Raw genomic sequence first — 21,282 nt, 5'->3', positions numbered from 1 at the left:
AAAAAAAAAAAAAAAAAGTTGATTTTCCTGTTACCCCTTTAGGTTCCAAAGATGTGATTTTTCAAAATAATAATAACAAATTTTTGAAGAAAACTTTCCTACAATAAAGGGAACTCTGTCACATATTTCCCTCTATTCTATAAATAGAGTTAAGCAAGGATAACTTAGCCTTTTCTTAATAACCCATTCAACAACCATTTATCAAGTGTCTACTCCGTGCCATCTGATTACTGTGAACATTCATTCCTATTCCATTCTATAACCCAGACATAAGACCAAGGGCCACTAAGGGCATGAAAGGCTGATGTCTGCACACTAACTGTCTGTACACTTCTATTTTTGCTAAATTCTTGAATCCACTTTTCATTCTCATTTTTTCACTGTTAGGCTATTAGCTTTTACTTCTCTCTGCTGCTAGTACTCTGTGGGCTCCCTCTGCAGTCCCAATTCACTGCTTCTTGTCTGCTGTATTCTGGAAATAATAAATATATTAATATTATGTCTAAAATAATAATTTTAAAAAACATACCTTTGAGTAGGAGCCCAAAAAGCTTTACTTTGAATTAATGCTTAAACTTTGCACTATCAACTTTGACTAATTGGAGGGAAGCTTTCTATGTTTATTTGTTTGTTCTGAACTATGTTCCAAAAAACTGTGGTAGAAAAATAGGTAGTTGCCAATAACTAAAGTGTTAATGTGCGGTAAGAACCTAGAAGGTATGACTAATATTTAGAAATATAGAAAATTATATCTGTGTTGACATTGCCATTCCAAACCTAATAATGTGTTTATCAAAGATACTTTACAGTTAGGAACTCTTTGCAAGTCAAAAGTGTTAAGTTTTAATTCTCAAAATAAAACATCAAGAACAGTGACATTTACCAGGTTGTCATGTAATCATATAAAATGCTCAATTAAAATCACAAAAGGCAATAAAAAACAGTGGAAGATTTAAAAAAGGAAAAAAAGAAGTACAAAAACTAAAAACAGTAACAAATATTAATCCACTTATATCAACAATCACTGTGAATACCATCTGAATGTACCAATTAAAAGACAGAGATTGTCAGAGTGGACCAAAAAAAAAAAAAAACCCCAACTATATGTTGTCTGAAAGACACTCACTTTAAATATAAAAATATATAGATTAAAAGTAAATGGATGGAGAAAATATACCATGCTAACACTAATCAAAAGAAAGCAGGGGTAATTATATTAACTTCAGGCAGAGCAGACTTCTAATCAGGGAAAGTTGCCAGGGATAAAGAAGGGCATTACGTAACGATAAAGGGGTCGATTCTCTAAGAAGACACAGCAATTCTTAGTATGTATTTACCTGACAACAGTATGTCAAATTATATGAGGAGGGAAAAACTAATAGAAGAGCAAGGAGAGAGAGATGAATCCATTATTGTACTTGGAGGCTTCAACACCTCACCCCTGACCAGAAATTAACAGATCCAGTAGACAGAAAATCAGTAAAGACATCGTTGAACTCAACAGCACCATCAATCAACTGGATATAATTGACATCTACAGACTACTTCATCCAACAACAGCAGAATACACATGCAACACTGACCAAGATAGACCACATTTAGGGCCATAAAACACATTTTAACAAATATGAAAGGATAGAAATCATACAGTGCCTGCTCTCAGATCACAACAGAATTAAACTAGAAATGAATAACAGAAAGACAAGTGGAAAATTCCAAAATACATGAAGATTAAACAATATGCTTTTAAATAACACATGGGACAAAGAAGAAACATCAACAGAAATTTTAAAACATTTTAAACTAAATTAAAATGAAAACACAGCTTACTAAAACTTATGGAATGCAGCAAAAGCAATTTTTGGAAATGTATAGCATTGGATGCATATATTAGAAAAGAAAAATATCTAAAATCAGTAATCTAAGTTTTCAACTTAGGAAACTAGAAAAAGAAGAACAAATTGAATCCAACATAAGCAGAAAAATAGAAATAGTAAGAAGTAGAGCAGAAATCAATGACAATGAAAACAGGAAATCAATAGCAAAGATCAACAAAAACAAAAGGGGTCACTTTGAAAAGACAGATAAAATTGATAAGTCTCTTGTAAGGCTAAATAAGAAATAAGAGAGAGTATACAAACTACTAATATGAGAAATTAAACAGGGACATCACTACACATTCTATGGACAATAAAGGAATATTATGAACAACTCTATGTCCACAAATCTGATAACCTAGAGAGGAAGTGAACCAATTCTTTGAAATACATATTTTGCCAAAACTCACACAAGAATAAACTCACACAAGAATAACTTACACAATCTTAAAAGGCCTATATGTATTAAAGAAATTGAATCAATAATTAAATACCTTGGTACTTCCAAAACAGAAAGTACCAAGCCAAAATGTGTTCACTGGTGAATTCTAACAAACATTTAAGGAAGAAATTATACCAATTTGCTGCCATCTCTTTCAGAGGATAGAAGCAGAGAAGATACTTCCTAACTCATTCTATGATGATAACATTACTCTAATAAAGCCAGACAGAGACATTACAAGAAAACTATAGGCCTCTCATGAATATAGATGCAAAATCCTCAACAAAATATTAGCAAATCAAAACAAGCAATGTATAAAAAGAATCATATACCATGACCAAGTGGGATTTATTTCAGATATGCAAGATTGGTTCAACAGTCAAAAAATCAATTAATGTAATCTATCATATCAATAAGGATAAAAAAGAAAAATTGCATGATCACATCAATAGATGTGGAAAAAGCATTTGACAAATCCCAACACTCATTCATGATAAAAACTCTCAGTAAACTAGGAATAGAGGAGAACTTCCTAAACTTGATAAAGAATATACAAAAAAACTACAGCTAACATCATACTTAATTGTAAGAAAGAAACTTAAAGCTTTCCTACTAAGATCAGGAACAAGGTAAAGATGTCCCTCTCACCACTCCTTTTCACCATCATACTAGAAGTCCTAGCTAATGCAATAAGACAGGAAAAAAGGAAATAAATATATACAGACTGGAAAAAAAGAAATAAAACTCTTTTTCTTGCAAAGAACATGATCATCCATGCAGAAAATCTGAAAGAAATGAATAAAAAGAACTCTTGGAACTAATAAGCAATTACAGGCCAGGCGCGGTGGCTCATGCCTGTAATCCTAGCACTCTGGGAGGCCAAGGCGGGCGGATTGTTTGAGCTCAGGAGTTCGAGACCAGCCTGGGCAAGAGCGAGACCCCGTCTCTACTAAAAATAGAAAGAAATTAATTGGACAGCCAAAAAATATATAGAAAAAATTAGCCAGGCATGGTGGCGCATGCCTGTAGTCCCAGCTACTTGGGAGGCTGAGGCAGTAGGATTGCTTGAGCCCAGGAGTTTGGGGTTGCTGTGAGCTAGGCTGATGCCACAGCACTCACTCTAGCCAGGGCAACAAAGTGAGACTCTGTCTCAAAAAAAAAAAAAAAATAAGCAATTACAGCAAAGTTGCAGGATACAAGGTTAATATATAAAAGTCATTGCTTTCCTATATACTAGCAATGAACAAGTGGAATTCAAAATTAAAAACACAATACCAGCCAGGCACAGCAGTTCACCCCTATAAATCCCAGTACTTTAGGAGGCTGAGGCAGGAGGATTGCTTGAAGCCAGGAGTTTTCAAACGGCCTGGGAAACATAGTAAGACGCCAGCCATACAAGAAATAAGAAATATTAGGCTGTCCTGTAGTCTCAGCTACTCAGGAGGCTGAGATAGGAGGACCACTTGAGCCCAGGAGTTCAAGCCTGCAATGAGCTGTGATTGCGCCACTGCACTCCAGCCTGGGTGACAGAGCATAACCCTGTCTCTAAACAAAGATAAAAACAAAAACATAATACCATTTATATTCGCACACCAAAAAGTAAAATATTATGCTTTAAGTTGATCAAAATATGTACAAAATCTATATAGGGAAACTACAAAACTCTCACGAAAGCAATCAGAGAACTACTAAATAAATAGATGTTCCATGTTCATAAATAGAAAGACTCAACACTGTCAAGATGTCAGTTCTTTCCAACTTTCAATCCCAATCAAAATCCCAATAAATTATTTTGTGGATATCAACAAACCGAATCCAAACTTTATATTGAGAGGCAGAAGATATAGAGCAGCCAACAAAATATTGAGAAAAATAACAAAGTCAGAGGATTGACACTACCCAACTTCAAGACTTACCATAAAGCTACAGTGATCATGCCAGTGTTATATGCACAAAGAAATAGAAAAATAAATCAGCAGAACAGAATAAAGAGCCTAGAAATAGACTCACCTAAATATAGTCAACTGATCTTTGACAGAGGAACAAAGGCAATACAATGGAACAAAGATAGACTTTTAAACAAATGTTGCTAGAACTAGACATCCACATACAAAAAAATGAATTTAGACACAGATTTTACGTGCTTCACAAAATTAACTCAAAATGGATCACAGGCCTAAACATAAAACACAAAACTATAAAACTCCTAGAACATATCATAGGATAAAACCTAGATGACCTAGGTTTTAGATACAACATCAAAAGCATGATCTGTGAAAGAAATAATTTATAAGCTGAAATTCATTAAAATTTAAAACTCTGCTCTGCAAAAGATAATGTCAAGAGAATGAGAAGACAAGCCCCAGGCTGGGAGAAAGTATTTGCAAAATGTATAACTGATAAAGGACTGCTATCAAAAATATACAAAGGACTTTTAAAACTAAGCACTAAGAAAACAAACAGCTTAATTTTAAAATGAACCAAAGACTTCAACAGACATCTCATCAAAAAAGATATATAGATGACAAGCATATGAAAAGGTACTCCACATCATATATCATCAGGAAAATGCACATTAAAATGAGATATCGATACACATGCCTATTCAAACGGCCAAAATCTAGAATACTGACAACATCAAATGCTGGTGATGATGTGAAGAAACAAGAACTCTCATTCATTGTTCTTTGGAATGCAACATGATACAACCCCTTTGGAAAATGGTCTGGCACTTTCTCTCAAAACTAAATACCTTCTTACCATACAATCTAGCAATCATGCTCCTTGGTATTTACCCAAATGATTTGAAAACTTATATCCAAAAATATTTTTTAAAAAGGCCGCACACAGATGTTTATAGCAGCTTTATTCAAAATTGACAAAACTTGGAAGAAACCAAAATGTCCTTCCATAGGAGAATGGAATAAAAAAAAACTGTGATACATCTAGATAATATAATATTATTCAGCACTAAAAAGAAATGAGCTATTAAGCAATGAAAAAACATAAAGGAAACTTAAATTCATATTACTTAGTGAAAGAAGCCAATCTGAAAAGGCTACATACTGTATTATTCCAACTATGTGACATTCTGGAAAGGGCAAAACTATGGAGACAGTAGAAAAATCAGTGGTTGCCAGGGGTTGGAGTAAGGGCAGGGATGAACAGGCATAACCCAGAGGACTTGGGGGGCAGTGAAAATACCGTATGACACTGTAATGACGGACACACATCATTATACATTTGTCCAAACACACAGAATGTACAACACCAAGAGAGAACCCTGATGTAAACTATGGACTTCGGGTGATTGTGATGTATCAATGCAGGTTCATCAGTTGTAACAAAGGTACCACTCTGGTGTAGGATGTTGATAATGGGAGAGTCTGTGCATGTATGTGGGTAGAGGGTATGTGGGAAATCTCTGTCCCTTCCTCTTAATTTGCTGTGAACCTAAAACTGCTCTATAAAAAATAGTTTTTTTTTTTAAAAAAGTTCTTATTGTATCATTTACCTCCTCCTTGGTAGCACTTACCTCAATTGTAAATTTACATTTGTGTAATTATTTGATCAATGTATACTTTCCCCACTAGACTGCAAATTTCAAGATTTTTGCTCACCATCAGTTCTCTAGTGCTTGGCACTTAGCAGGGTTTTGAATTACTTGAATGGATATATACATAAACTTACAAATATGGCAAATATTTTTAAATTCATAAAACCATTTTTTAATGCTTCTTTTAGAATTATTTTGACAGGAAAAAACAGGAGTCATGCAGGGAAAGAGAAAGAAGAGGCATCATTCCTATTTATTTTATCTTCAAAAATAATTTGGTTAAGGCCTAGGCTACATCTCTAAGTTGTAACGGCTTGATAATAATAATAGCTTATATTTCTGGAGCACCTTTCTTCCAAATGGCTCCTGTCACTTGCAAACAGATCTCAATGTCACTGTGGGGGGACTCTTCTAAGAAACTATGCTAAAAACAGCTTGTATCTTGCTACTAACCAAGCCGAGTAAGTTTTCTCTAAGAAGTTGTGGGGTCCCCTTCCAAACGCTTACCCAGTACCCTTTTATGATCATCTCCTTTTCTTAATACAACCGCAAGATGTCAATGGCAACAAAAGCAACTGTGTCTTTGCATGAACTCTGAAAACAAGCCATTTAGGGTCCTTTTACAACAGCTTTTCTCTAGGGAGGCAGTGGGTGGGGCGGGGGGGTGCTTGGTTTTAACCAGCATTTATTGAGAACTTACTTTGTGCTAGTCCCAGAGCTGCGTTGTATATGCATTATCTCATTTAATCAAAACCCTCAGGTGGCCCCTTTCCCTCATTAGGGCAGCGGGTAAAGAAATTGTCTCTGTCATCCAGTGTGGGCCTGATGTGATTATCAGCTAATTGCCAAGGCAACCTAGCCACTCCAGGCCAGGCCCCAGCCAGTAAACAGGGAGGCAGGTCTCCTGCCTTATCCCAGAAGCAGGTAAAGGTTCAGTCCCCAGGGTCCCCACCTCGTGCCGCTTACCTCCCTGGCCCAGCGAGGGCAGCGTGGGCAGAACCTGCCTGTCCAGGTCCTGCAGAGCAGGGACTATAGTGTCCAGCATCTCCGGTTCCCAGTCTACTCCGTGCTGGGTCCTCGAAGGGTTTTTCTTCCTTTCTTATAAGGAGTTTGCACAAAAATTATTTTTCCCACCCTACAGCTCCTCCCCAGAACTTTGGATATGCCTTAAAAATAACAATTGCAAAAATCTTCAATTTTTTTGATTTTTTTTTTCTTTCTTAAATAAATTTAAATATGCTTTCTCGCCGTCCCTCTCTCCTGCTCTGGCTCTCGGGCCCTCCCACCGCAGGAACCCCAAGAGCTGTCTGGCACTGAGCCAGAGTGAGCAAATCTGCGCCCTGCGCACCAGCGAGAGACCCAGCAAAGTGTGGGCGAGGAGCAGGCTCAGCCTGCGGAGAGCGCGGCGCGTAGCTAGGACGCCACAAAGGCTCGCTTGGTTGCTAAGGCGTCAAAGGAGGGACTCGGCCCCGCCCCTTACGATGGGTGGCCCCAGGTTGCCTGGGTGATTCGGGAGCTTCTGGGGCAGCAAGGTTGGGAAGTAACTTTAAAAAAAAACTTTGTTTTTTCCTTTCCCTCTTACCCCAAGTATCAAAGAGACCTGGTGGTTAGGGTGGTAGCTTTTGTAAACACCTTGGACAAATCTGGCAATGCTTTTTGCCCAGAGTAACGGACATTTGAGTCTCCGGATCTGCTTGAGGGTTCGAGTTTGAGCTGGAATTTGTTTCTTGTTTTGATTTTCCCTCGGCTCCCCTCCTAGGAAATGGGGTGCTGGAGAATTGGGGAGGAAGAGTTTGCTAAGACTTTATTCTTTAGATATACTTGTACATATACACAAAGGTAGAGCAAGATCTCCGTGGCATTGTCTGCAATAGGTTCAGAAGTTATGAAGGCTGAGAAGTCCAAGGTCAAGGGGCCCACATCTGGTGAGGATCTTCTTGCTGGTGGGGATTCTGCAGAGTCCTGAGGTAGTACAGAGCATCACATAGTGAGGGGGCTGAGTGTGTTTGGGCAAACTCTTTTCTGACTGTTGTCTTGACAGCAATTGCTAAGCCAGCTAATTTTTAGTGGCAATAACAGGATTATTGTTCTATCCTAATAATGGAATTATAAAAATATATTAGTTTCTCACAATAGATTAGATTTTGAATTAAATATGGTGATGACACTTTTAGTCTCTAGAAAAGCTGTCTTCAGTTCCAGAAGACAGTTTTAAATGCTAATTATTCATGAATTATAGATGGCAAAAGGAGGCTCTAGAAATAATGAAGACAAAAGACTTTTCTTCCAAGGTCTTTTTTTCCTTTTGTCAAAGGTCTCTTAACAAAAGAAGCTGTGTAGGTTCATGTGACCCTATGTTTACTAGCAAATTCTAATAAAGTATAAACATTATATATCCTGAAAATACATACTTTTCAGTTGATAATAAAGCTTAGGCAAACCACGCAATTCCACTGCTAAGAATGTGTTCTTTGGACATATTGGCATGATACATATAAGGATATATGTATGTGCAACATTGTTTGCAATGCTAAAACTTAGAATTAACCTAAGATGATCATCATAGGGAACTGGTTAAATTGTAAATCCATACATTGGAATACATTTTCAAGAGTTTGCTTAAAAGAAAGCTGTACATTTATGTGCTGATGTTGAAAAAGTTTCAAGATAAATTAAGTGAAAACCAGTTATAGAATAGTATTTATACATAATATGGTCCTATTTGTTTCAAATATAAGTATATATTAAAATATGCGTACATGTTCACATATATGTTTTTGTAAATATACAGGATTTTTTAGGAAAGATACTAAAAAAATATTAACAGTGGTATTTCTGGGTCATGTAAAAGTGTGTATGGAGGGGAGGAGACCCAATAACTTTTATTTTCACTTTTCTCCTTTGTTTACTGTTTATCAAGAACATTAATTACTTTAATAATATTTAAGACGATTTACCAAAGAGAGTGAGAGAGAGAAGTACAGGTAGAGCGGAAGGATTTATGAGAACACTGAAGGAAAAAAACCAGGCTGAAGTTTTCTGAAGTATTTCTATGTACATATACCTTTCTATAAGCTCCAACTTGCTTTGCAAAACCTGTATTGAATATAGGCAGTCACTTTTACCCAAGCCCCAAGGCACACTATATTTAGTGGCTTATATTAAGGGAACTAGAAACCTATTGAAAAAGAAAACATTTATGACACTCATTACACAACAAAGAATAGAAATCTTCAATAAATAATTTAACCCACATCTATTGAGTACCTAATTTGTGCCAAGCACTCTGCTAGTTACTAAGAGGAATACAAATACTTACTAGAAAATCCCTACAGATGAGAAGCACACAATTTATTTTCATCATTTAACAAATATTTATTGTATAAGGTTCTAAAATCATGGTTGGGTTCCAAAGTCAAAGTGTAAATTGAAAATTGGATATGGTCAAAACTACTCTGGAAATCACTTCTTAGGAAGGCACCATGTTGGAGACCCATATATACCATCTCCCAGTTCACAGACCCAATGCAACCAGTCTTTTTCCTCAGCACTGGAACAGATTACTTTCTTCAGGTGAGATGTAATGAAGCAGTTGGCTAGTGTTTAGTAAAGCAGTCTTGTTTGTTTGAAAAATTCAACCAAATAGTAGAATTGCACACAGTTCTGTGTGATGCTTACACTATGAGAAGCACTCATGAACTGAGACAGATTGAAAATATAGCAGATGTATATCTCCAATTCCTTGCTTACTAAAGGACTTACGCAGAAGCAGACTTATAGTGGCTTCATACTGTGTCAACTTAGCTAAGAAAGAACTACATTTCCCAGAATTCCCTTCCCTATATGATTCTAGGTTAGGGTTAGTCAAAAGAGAAACGTGTGTGTGAGATCTGGAAGGCAGATGTAAACCAGCACCCATTTAAATGAAGCTCTGAAGCTCTGAAGATCATTGTAGGCTCAGGCACTTAACTGCTGGCTTACTGAATAGGCATCGGCCAGCAGCATGGCCTGCAATTCTGCAGCTCGATCAGATCTCCTCATTCTGCATCTCTGAATCCTGGACCAGGTATATGTGCAATAGTGTTTCCAAAGGCACCACCTTATCCTACAGGTCACTCATATCACTGAGGTTCGATGCAAGGAGAGACAGAGGCAGATTAAAATTTGTTCTCACAGGATCTAGTTTGTCCTTTGGGGTTCCAGATTGTTCTCACCAGTTCCGATCTTTCCTTACTCTCTCATTTCATGACCTTCTTTTCTTCCAGATCATTGGCCCTGCTGACTGTTGGCCCAACACCAGACATAGATGACTTAACCAGCTCCCATAACTATGTAAGGGCTAACACTCCCCATAATAAATTTCATATTTTCTATCACTCAGAGAGGTTCTGCTTCTCTGACTAAACCCTGACACAGGACTAGTGTTAAAAACTGAAGTATTTAAATTTAAATTATTCTCTTTCAGCTATATTCAGACTTGAATCCATATAAATTAAATGCTTGTGTACTGCAACTCTATTGTAAAGATGTGTTGCTTTAGTCTGTTTTGTGTTGCTATAAAGAAATATCTGAGGCCAGGCGCAGTGGCTCACACCTGTAATCCTAGCACTCTGGGAGGCCGAGGCAGGAGGATTGCTTGAGCTCAGGAGTTCGAGACCAGCCTGAGCAAGAGCGAGACCCTGTCTCTACTATAAATAGAAAGAAATTAGCCAAACAACTAAAAATAGAAAAAAATTAGCTGGGCATGGTGGCGCATGCCTGTAGTCCCAGCTACTGGGGAGGCTGAGGCAGGAGGATTGCTTGAGCCCAGGAGTTTGAGGTTGCTGTGAGCTAGGATGATGCCACGGCACTCTAGCCCAGGCAACACAGTGAGACTCTGTAAAAAAAAAAAAAAAAAAAAAAAACTAAAAAGATGGCAAAAAATATACCATGCTAAAAACACAGAGTGGCTTTATTAAAATCATACAAATCACACATGCATTGATGACTTTAGAAAAAAAATCCTCAGTAAAGTAGAAATAAAAGGGAATATCCTTAATCTTAAAAGGTTACCTAGTAATAAAACCCTGTAGCCACATCATACTCAATAGTAAAACAGTAAAAGTTTTTTCCTCATATTCAAGAACAAGATGAGGATGTCTACTAGCACAGAGTTTATTCATCATTATGCTGGAGGCCCTAGACATTGCTATAAGATAAGAAAGAGAAATAAAAAGTAGAAAGATTGGAAACCAAAGGTAAAACTATCTTCATTTATGTCTTACATGATTGCGAAGTTAGAAAATCCAAAAATATTCAAACTATTAGAATCAATAAGTGAATTTAACAAGCTCTCTAGATACAAGGTCAATATATAAGAATCAATCATATTTCTGTATACTCGCAAGAAGAAACAATCAGGAAAAAATATTTTAAAATATCACTTTTAAAATAGTAACATCAAAAAATAAAATATCTAGGAACAAATTTAAGAAGTGTTCCATAAGGCTAATACTGAAAACCACAAAATATTGCTGAGAGAAATTAAAGGTGACCTAAATAAATGAAGAGCTATATCATGTGCATGAGTCAAAAGACTAAATAGATAAGTATCAATTTCTCCCAATTTGATAAGTAGATTCAATGCAAACCTAATCTATAAAAACCTAGGAGAAATAGTTGGTGGAAATTGCCAGGCTGAATCTTAAATTTATCTGGAAATGTAAAGAACCTAATATAGCCAAGAAGAATCTTAAAGAAGAATAAATTTAGAAAACTTTATTATCTTCCAGAGTCCAAGACTGACTACAAAGCTATAGTAATTAATACAGTGTGGTATTGATGCAAGTATAGACAAATAGAAAAATGTAACAAAACAGAGTCCAAAAATACCCTGTACATATACAGTCACTTGGTTTATGACAAAAGTGTCACTACAATTCAGTGGGGAAATGATAGTCTTTTCATCAAATGGTGCTTCAACAGCTGTATATCCATGCATATGGGAAAAACAATAAACCCTGCTCATAGGAAACCCAAAAATTAATTCAAGGAGGAGGATCATGGACCTAAATTTAAAGCTCAAAAAATAAAGCTCTAAAAAAAAAAATAGAAGAATAATTTCACATCTTTGAGGTAAAAAAAGATTTCTTAAACATGACAGGAAAAAGCACTAACCTTAAAACACAAAATTAACACATTTGACTTCATTAAAATTGAAAAATTATTACCAAAAAACATCAGTGAGAAATTGAATAGGTAATTACAAAGTGGGAAAATATATTTGTAATACATATATCTGGATACATCTGATAAAGGATTGTATCTGTAATATATAAAGAACTCTACAGCTCAAGAACAAAACTTTTCAAATGGGCAATACACTTGAACAGGCACTTTTCGATCTACCCTATGATGCAGCAATTCCACTCCTAAGTATATCCCTCCCAAAAATAACATACTGAGTGCATGTCTATAAAAACTTGTACAAGAATGTTTACAGCAACTTTATTTCTAATAAGCAAAAACTAGCAGCAACCTAAACATCCATTAACAGGTAAATGTATAAGCAAATTGTGGTATATTCATACAATGACACAAAAATAAAAAAGAATGAATTATTACTGACATACTCAACATAGGTGAATCTCCAAAATATTATTGTGAGCAAAATAAGAGAGACACAAAAGAGTACAAACTATACGACTGCATTTATGTGAAGCTGAAGAAGCAACAGACTAATTTATGTGATAGAAGTCAGAATACTTACTTCTGGGAGGTAGAGTATCAGCCAGGAGGCAACACAAGACAGTTTCCAGGGGGGCTGAAAAATGTTCTATATCTTGATCTGCTTGGTGGTTACACAACTGTATACATTTATAAAGGTATATACAATACTTAAGATTTACCATATACAAATTAAATTCTAATTTAAAATATATATATATGTTGGTAGTGCACATATTATTTGGCACTTTCTATGCACAGGCTTTGTTCAGCATGCTCTCTGGTATCAGGACATTCAAAGTTTAAATTTTCTGAATCCCATCTAGGGGCCCAATGTAGCATAGTGTCTAAGAGTGTGGGGCTGAGAGTCAATCATTCTACAACACAAAGCTGTTGAGCTCATTATTATGTGCCAGGCTCTGGTCTGGGTAGTGGGGTAATAAACAGTAAACAACACAACCAAGAGACTGCCCTTACAGAGATCACAATCTGGTGGAAGATACAGACAATAAAAATATAAACAATGTAATAGCACTACAGAGAAAAATAAGGCAGCAATTGGACACAGAGTGAGGTGGCTCCTTTAGAAAGGGAAGTCAATGTAGGCTTCTCTGAGATTATATTTGAGTAGGAACTGAGTGCTGTAAAGAAGCCAGCATGAGCATCTTTAGTGGAAAACTAAACCCTATGCCTTTACTTTTTCTACTCTGGAAACCTTGGGCAAACTACTTAATTTCTCTAAGTTTTTGTTTCACCATCTGTAAAATGGGTATGATAATATTTCCAGGTTTATTAGGATTAAATAAGATATGTATAAAATGCTAACACAGTATCTGATATATCATAAGCAGAGGTCCCCAACCTTTCTGGCTCCAGGGACCGGTTTCATGGAGGACAATTTTTCTGGAGATAAAGGGTTGAGGTGTTGAGGGTGGGGTGGGGGTGGTGTGGAGCTCAGGCAGTGATGCCCAGCCCATTTCCTAACAGGCCACGGACTGGTACCAGGCCAGGGCCCAGGGGTTGGGAACCACAGATCATAAGGGCACAGTACATAAGGATTGCTTAAATCATGGAATAAGATACAAACTGAATGCATCAGTTCTATAGAATAGGGGATTTTTCTTATTTTTCTATATAATGTAAGTGTTCCACAAATGTTTGGGGTTCAGTGTATTTAATGCAATACCAGTTTTACAATGAGTCTGTTCCAATACCTCTAGCACAAAAAAGGACAAGAAAATGGGGAAGCTAGATAACAGAGTTGGCTAAGGCACATAGTGGGAATTTTGAAGGATAGAACCAGAGTAGTTATTCCTAGAATGGAAGGGACTTAAAAAAAGGGGGCTGGAGAATCAGAGTAGTTATCCTAAACAAATGGCTCACTTTTCCAAGGTCAGGTCATGGGATACAGAATTGATACAACCCCAATAACAAGCCAAACAATTAAATTATAACCATTCTAGCTATGTTATTTACATATAGCTAATTATAGCCATAGTTTAATCTAAATTTGTGCATACATTTTTTACACCTTTGTTCATCCTATTTCCTCCACCTGAAATACTCTCCCTCTCTCCATTCCCAATCTACCATCTGTGGTTCCTAAAAAGCACAGTGCTTTCTCAACCCTCTCTACCTCTGGTGGTTCTTCCTTTAATTGGAATTCCCCTCCCAATCTCTATTCTGTCCTGTCCAAGCCTCAGCTGTTAGGAAAACTTCCCTGCCTGTCTGTACAGCTAGGTTAGGTGTCCCTTACCTGGGTTTGCATTTCCTCAATATTTCTTGAATGATGGTTAAGCAAAAGAGCTTTGTGAACGTGCAGGTGTTTGGGCCTTACCCCGGATCCGTGTCACACTAGCTGTACGTAAAGCACCATCTGGTGGTGAAAAGGGTGACTATATGTCCCGGTCACCAAGATGTGTTTTCCATACTCTGAGCTTTCAGAGAGCTTTTAAGATCATGTTGGAGAAAAAAAGTCATGCTGACTTACATGTAGATGTACCTATTGCCAAAGAATAATTTTTCTTGAGTGAAGATTTCCTGCCGTTTTGCCTACTCCCTTTTTCTTTCACCCTCCTCCCTATTTCCTCCCATCCTTACTTCTCTATCTCTTTCTCCTACATTTCAACTGGCCTACTGAAAACACAGTTCTGGTTGGCATTTGTTTTGGCTGCCCTAAGAGTGTCCAGATTTCCTTTTGGAATTCACAGTTCCACACCGTGTGTAATCTTGGTGGGGTGGAAATTCCTGGTGACCATGTTCCATTACCAAAGCTGAGGGGAAAAGATCTTTGTCCTCCTTGACTCAGCAGATCGGGGCCAAGCATATGACCCAAGCTCAGTTGTCAGATGCTCTTTCTGGGGCTCAGACTATTGGGCCAGCGAGATACAGACAGCAGGAAAAATCTGGAAGGTATTCATGCAGGGATGACATGCACTCTTCACTATCCTGCTTTAAGAAAATTGCCAGGGTTCCTAATGTCCAATCCTCCAGAGCCCCCTTGATTCCTGCTCATTTCCAAGACTGATTCTCCTGGCTACCATCACCCTGTGAGATTCCCAATAGTCTTCCAATAACTTCCTTCTGCTTAAATGAACCCACGTCAATATCTGTGACCTTGTGTGCTTACAAGTTTATAAAACGATTAAACATCAGACTAGAGTGATGGCATGAAAGGAAGCTATCCACCCTCCCCCACCCCATTATCATGGAATAAGCTTGAGGATTAAAGAGAAACATTTAAATCCCAGCTTTAGTTAACCAGGTGGCTCAAGCTGAGGCATGTGCAGTTAATGTGAGGGTATTTTGAAATGAAAACCAGAAAAAGAAAAAGATAAATGTCAATAGGAAGATTAGACATTTCTAATGTAGATTAGGTCACATAGTCCTGGGATGAAAATTAATCCTGATAATGGCACATTGGTTTGTGGTACTTTAGGGGGAAACCAGCTGCAGCTGGGAGGCACTCACTGGACTCCCCCGTGCCTCCTCCCTCGTTTTACAGACCCTCCCTCCCGGCAGAGACAAATAGAGGCAAAAAGCAGAAGGGACAAACATATACATCCAGTGGGTAGATCAGAAAAGAAAATTTATGAGACACAAAAGAAATTAGTGGCTGAAACTTTATTCAGTGGGCTGAAGGGTGGCTTGTCTAAAAAAGAAGGAAACATGGAGAATCACTTCTGAGATATCCCGTCATCTGATGGCCTATGCAGTGAGGTCCCGCTGTCCTCTTGTGGACAGGGGAGAGACTAAACCTAAGGCTGAATGCCTCATCTCTGCCTATGAATTCCAAGTGACTTGGAAACATTCTCATGACTCTTTAGTAAAGAACAGCTAAAAGTTCTGTAAAGGTCTAGCTTAAACACAGAGAAAAGAACTTGTTTGGAACAAGGAGGCAGAGCCCCACTCCATGGCTGCCGACTGGCCCCCTCCTCACTGTGGCTCACTACAGATGAGAATTATCAACGAGCTGGAGAGATTGTAAGGCTGATTCCCGGACTCTTTCTCAGAAAGACAGAGACATTGTCCATGAAAGGGTTGACACTAGGAAATAAGTACAGCATACCCAAAAGCATGCCCACATTGTCACTGGTTCTCGGCCCAATGCTTTACCACACTGCTCTTGTTATTTGAGGCTTGGGAGTATCAAATTTTTATAGGACTGAAATTCGATGCTCAGTTAGGTATTTGATGAATTTTGTGGAAACAGGATTTAAAAAAAAACACAACTAAAACTGGTAATGTATTTTTTAGGTCAGGCTCTAACAAAATGATCGGTTTCGACTGATCGGTTGTGACAAAATAGTTGTGCTTGGGTTTGTCATTATTAAGGAGGATAAACATCGTTAGATAAGCAAACCCTTTGAGAAAGTAACAAAAGCATAGGCATAAAACAAATAACATTTTAAAATTATATAATGCTATTTTACTTTTAAATATACACATAATTGTACTTCATAATTCAAATGCTAAAAAGGTTTTTGAATTTTTGTGAAATTAATGCAAAAGCCAATAAAAAAATCAGAGCCCTTTCATGTTCTCTAGGAAAAATATAAATATAGCATAGTGACTCAGTAAAGTCATTCTTTTAATTTTATCTGTGTATCTTACATATTGTGGCATGTGTCAGAAATCCCTTTTTAAGGCTGAATAATTTCATTGCACATATGTACAACATATTGTTTATCCATTCATCTGTTGATGGACGCAAACCTATTTTTACATGGCTGAAAAACTTGATAACATAGCCCAATAGTTTTCAATCTTTTCACCACAAACGTCTTTTTATTTTGTGTTTTGTTTTTAAACATACTTTATTTTTTAGAGCAGTTGTAAGTTCACAGCAAAACTGAGCAGAAAGTACAAAGTTCTCATTTACCTCCTTCCCCCTACCACATGTACCACTTCCCCAACTATGAACACCCCATACCAGAATGGTACATTTATTACAATTGATTAACCTACATGGACACATCATTATGACCCAAGGTCTATAGTTTACATTAGGGTTCACTCTTGGTGTCATACACATAGATGGGTTTGGACAAATGCATAATGACATATATCCATCATTATAGTATCACACAGTGGTTTCACTGACCTAACAATCCTCTGTTCTCTGCCTATTTGTCCTTCTCTCCTCTCAACCCCTGACACCCACTAATCTTTTGTCTCCATAGTTTTGTCTTTGCCGGAATGTCATGTATCATATTTGGAATCACACATGTGTAGCCTTTTCAGATTGGCTTCTTTCATTTAATAATATGGATTTAAGTTTCCCCCATGTCTTTTCATGGCTTTGCAATTCATTTCTTTTTACTGCAGAATAATATTCCATTGTAACAGTGTGTTTAGTTTTGGGAGAAACTGTTGAACTGTCTTTCAAAGGGGTTGTACCATTTTTGCATTCCCAGTAGCAACTAATGACAGTTCCATTGCTCCACATCCTCACCACGATTTGGTAATGCCAGTGTTCCAGATTTTGGCAATTCTAATAAGTGTGTGTAGTGGTATCTCATTGTTATTTTAATTTGCATTTCCCTGATGATATATGTTGTGGAGCACCTTTTCGTATGCTTGTCACCTGTACATCTTTTTTGATGAGGCGTACGTTAAGGTCTTTGGCTCATTTTTTAATTGGGTTGTTTTTGTACTGTTGAGTTTTAAGAGTTCTTTGTATATTTTGGGTAACAGTCCTTTATTAGATCTGCCTTTTGCAGATATTTTCTCCCAGCCTGTGGCTTATCTTCTCATTCTCTTGAGATTGTCTTTTGCAGAACAGAAGTTTGTATTTTTTGACGCCCATCTTATCAATTTTTCTTTCCTGGGTCATGCCTTTGGTCTTGTATCTAAAAAGTCATTGCCGTACCCAAGTTCATCCAGGTTTTGTCCTATGTTATCTTCTAGTAGTTTTACAATTTTGCATTCTACATTTAGGTCTGTGATTCACTTCGTTAATTTTGTGAAGGGTGTAAGGTCTGTACTCAGATTCATTTTTTTGCATGTAGATGTTCAGTTGTTCTAGCACCACTGAAAAGACTATCTTTGCTCCATTGTATTGCCTTTTTCCTTTGTCAAAGACCCATTGACTATATTTATATGGGTCTGTTTTTGGACTCCCTATTCTGGTCCATTGATCTATTTGTCTGTTATTTTGCCAGTACCACACTTTCTTGATTACTGTAGCTTGATAATAAGTTTTGAAGTCAGCTAGTGTCAGTCTTCTGACTTTGTTCTTTTCTTTCTATAGTGGTGGCTATTCTAGGTCTTTTTCCTGTACATATGTTAGAATCAGTTTGTTAATATACACAAAAATAACTTGCTGGGATTTTGATTGGGATTGCATAAAATCCATAGATCAAGTTGGGAAGAACTCACATCTTGATGATGTGAGTCTTCTATCCATCAATATGGAATACCCCCCCTTTTATTTAATTCTTTGAGTTCTTTCATTAGAGTTTTGTAGTTTTCCTTATATAGATTTTGTACATATTTTGTTGGAGTTATACCTAAATATTTCACTTTTGGGGGTACTAATATAAATGGCACTGTGTTTTTAATTTCAAATTCCACTTATCTATCACTAGTGCATAGAAAAGCAATTAACTTTTGCATATTAATCTTGTATCCTACAACCTTACTATAATCATTTATTAGTTCCAAGAGGGTTTTTTTTTTGCCAGTTCTTTCAGATTTTCTACATAAGCCATCATGTCACCTGCATACAAAGACAATTTTATTTCTTCCTTTCCAATCTGCATATCTTTTATTTCCTTTTCTTGTCTTATTACATATGCTAGGACTTCCAGTACAATGTTGAAAAGCAGTGGTGAGGGAACATCCTTGCCTTGTGCCTGATCTTAGTGGGAAAGCTTCAAGTTTCTCACCATTAGTATGATGTTAGCTGTAGGGTTTTTGAAAATTCTCTTTATCAAGCTAAGGAAGCTTTTCCTTTATTCCAAGACTGCTGAGAATTTCTATCATAAATGCCTTACATACCTAAGATAACTCTCACTTGGCTATGGTAATTCTTTTTATACATTGTAGATTTGATTTGCTAACATTTTGTTAAAGAATTTTGCATCTATGTTATGTAAATTTATAACTTATAAAGAGCTTCTAAGGTAGATACTGTGGTTACTTCATTTTAAAGATGAGGAAACTAAGACACAAAGAGGTGAAATAACTTGTTAAGGTCACACTAGTAAGTATATGGTAGAGCTGGGTTTTGAACACAAGTCACCTGACTCTACAGGCCATAACCTTAACCATTGTACTATAATGGAAACTTTATTGTTCTCTCTGCATCATTGCAAGCAAAAAGAAAAAAGAAAAAAAAAAGAAAACTCATAGTTTTTAAAAAATCTTTGTTTCTTTGTGAAAATAAAGCCAATTGCTAGTGCTATTGAGATCTAAGAAAACTCCTGTTCTTGACTAGAAAATACTAGGTTTTAATCAATTAAATGCAAAAAAAAAAGCTGAAGCTAATGATGTCTCAGATATCTGATACATATTAGTCCACCATAGGCTCTAATCACATTTTTTGTTTGTTTGTTTTGTTTTTTGAGGCAGTCTCACTCTATCACTCTAGGTAGAGTGCAGTGGTATCATCATAGCTCACTGTAACCTCAAACTCCTGGGCTCAAGTGATCCTCCTGCCTCAGCCTCCCAAGTAGTTGGGACTACAGTCGCATGCCACCATACCTGGCTAATTTTTTCTATTTTTGGTAGAGACAGGGTCTCACTCTTGCTCAGGCTGGTCTCAAACTCCTGACCCCAAGCGATCCTCCCACCTCGGCCTCCCAGAGTGCTAGGATTACAGGCATGAGCCACTGCACCTGGCCCAAAATGGGCTCTAAATGGAAAAAAAGAAATAGCCAATCATGAAACTGTTTCAATAAATATTTAAGCCAGAACATGTATATAAATTATTTTATTCTGTATTTAGGCTTAATAAGTATCTGAAAGTGGGTATTAGGTTTCTCTTACTTCACTGCATTTTCCAAAAGGAAGTTAAAATGGAGTTCTACAGTCAAATAAGCTAGAAAATGGGTTCAAAAATAGTTAGACAGAATGAACAAGATCTAATATTTGATAGCACAACTGGGTGACTACAGTCAACAATAAGTTACCGTATACTTTAAAAATAACTAAAAGCATTGGAATATTCCTAACACAAAGAAATGATAAATGCTTGAGGTGACGGATACCACAATTACCCTGATTTGATTACACGTTGTATGCCTGTATCAAACATTACATGTAGCCCATAAATACAGACAACTATTATGTACCCATAATAACTAAAATTTTTTTAAAAAATAAGGTGGAAAAACAAATTAACAAGTTTAAATAGATTACTGAAGAGTTTGCAGAGCCAGAATTTTAAGAGGTGGGAAAATTATGCTGTGTTGCTTAAACGATTTGGTCATGGAAGCCTTTTTTCAGAGTATCTAGCAGAACTAGTGTTTTATAAAACGTGGTTTGAAAAACATCACATTATGCATTTTATGGAGGTATGCTGGTATTCAAGAAATTGGGGATAAATTAATGTCTGGAAAAGTATCACTCCCTATGGTAAAAAGAAATCCCAAACACTTGTCATACTTTAGCTTATTCTTTTGTAAATTCGAAATCCTTGAGTTAGAAAGCCACTAGATTTAAAGCCATTTTCATCAGAAAAGCACTTACTTCTCTGTAAAGCATACTGCCCTCCTATCTGGCTCAATCTTTCAAAAATATCTATTGAGCATCTACTATTTGCCATCAATTAAAAAGAGAGTTTCTGACCTCAAGAAGTCTACAGCCTATCAGGAAAGAATGACAAATAAACAGGCAACAACAATGCAAGGTGATTAAGTGATACAAAATGCTATAGGAGAAAAAAAAAAGACTATGCTGTCTTGGAGAGTCAGAAAAGCTTTTCAGGGAAAGTGAAATCTAAGTCAAGACCTAAGGAAGAATTATCAGAGCAAAGGGAATGGAAAAAGAGCATACCAAGCAAAGCACGAAAACACGTACAAGGGCCCTTTTAGCTAGCTATATATGCATTGGAGAACATAAGCCTTTCCCAAATTCAGGCATAGTAAGACTGGTAAGATGTCTTTTATGCCTCAACTCTTTGGATTTCCTTCATCTTATGGAAGAAAAAATAATAGGAAAAATTAAGTTTGTTTGGCATTCTCCAAATTTTAATTAAT

The 21,282-nt window shown here is 36.7% G+C and overlaps 1 protein-coding gene across 2 annotated transcripts in view; it reads right to left on the bottom strand.

The window, feature by feature from the left end:
• CCDC81 (coiled-coil domain containing 81) overlaps positions 1-7,189 on the bottom strand; it is a 53,731-nt gene extending 46,542 nt beyond the window's left edge. Inside the window, exon 1 of one of the 2 annotated variants that reach the window (XM_012641851.1) lies at positions 6,842-7,189. In XM_012641851.1, the coding sequence (XP_012497305.1) occupies positions 6,842-6,920 (79 nt within the window). In that variant the 5' untranslated portion in view covers positions 6,921-7,189. The remainder of the gene's footprint in view (positions 1-6,841) is intronic. The other variant, XM_012641852.1, reaches the window with a different exon arrangement.
• Positions 7,190-21,282: the final 14,093 nt, after the last annotated feature.

Source organism: Propithecus coquereli, unplaced genomic scaffold, assembly GCF_000956105.1.
Source record: "Propithecus coquereli isolate 6110/MARCELLA unplaced genomic scaffold, Pcoq_1.0 Scaffold170, whole genome shotgun sequence".
Taxonomy (NCBI): domain Eukaryota; kingdom Metazoa; phylum Chordata; class Mammalia; order Primates; family Indriidae; genus Propithecus; species Propithecus coquereli.
This window is presented reverse-complemented; position numbering and strand designations above follow the sequence as displayed.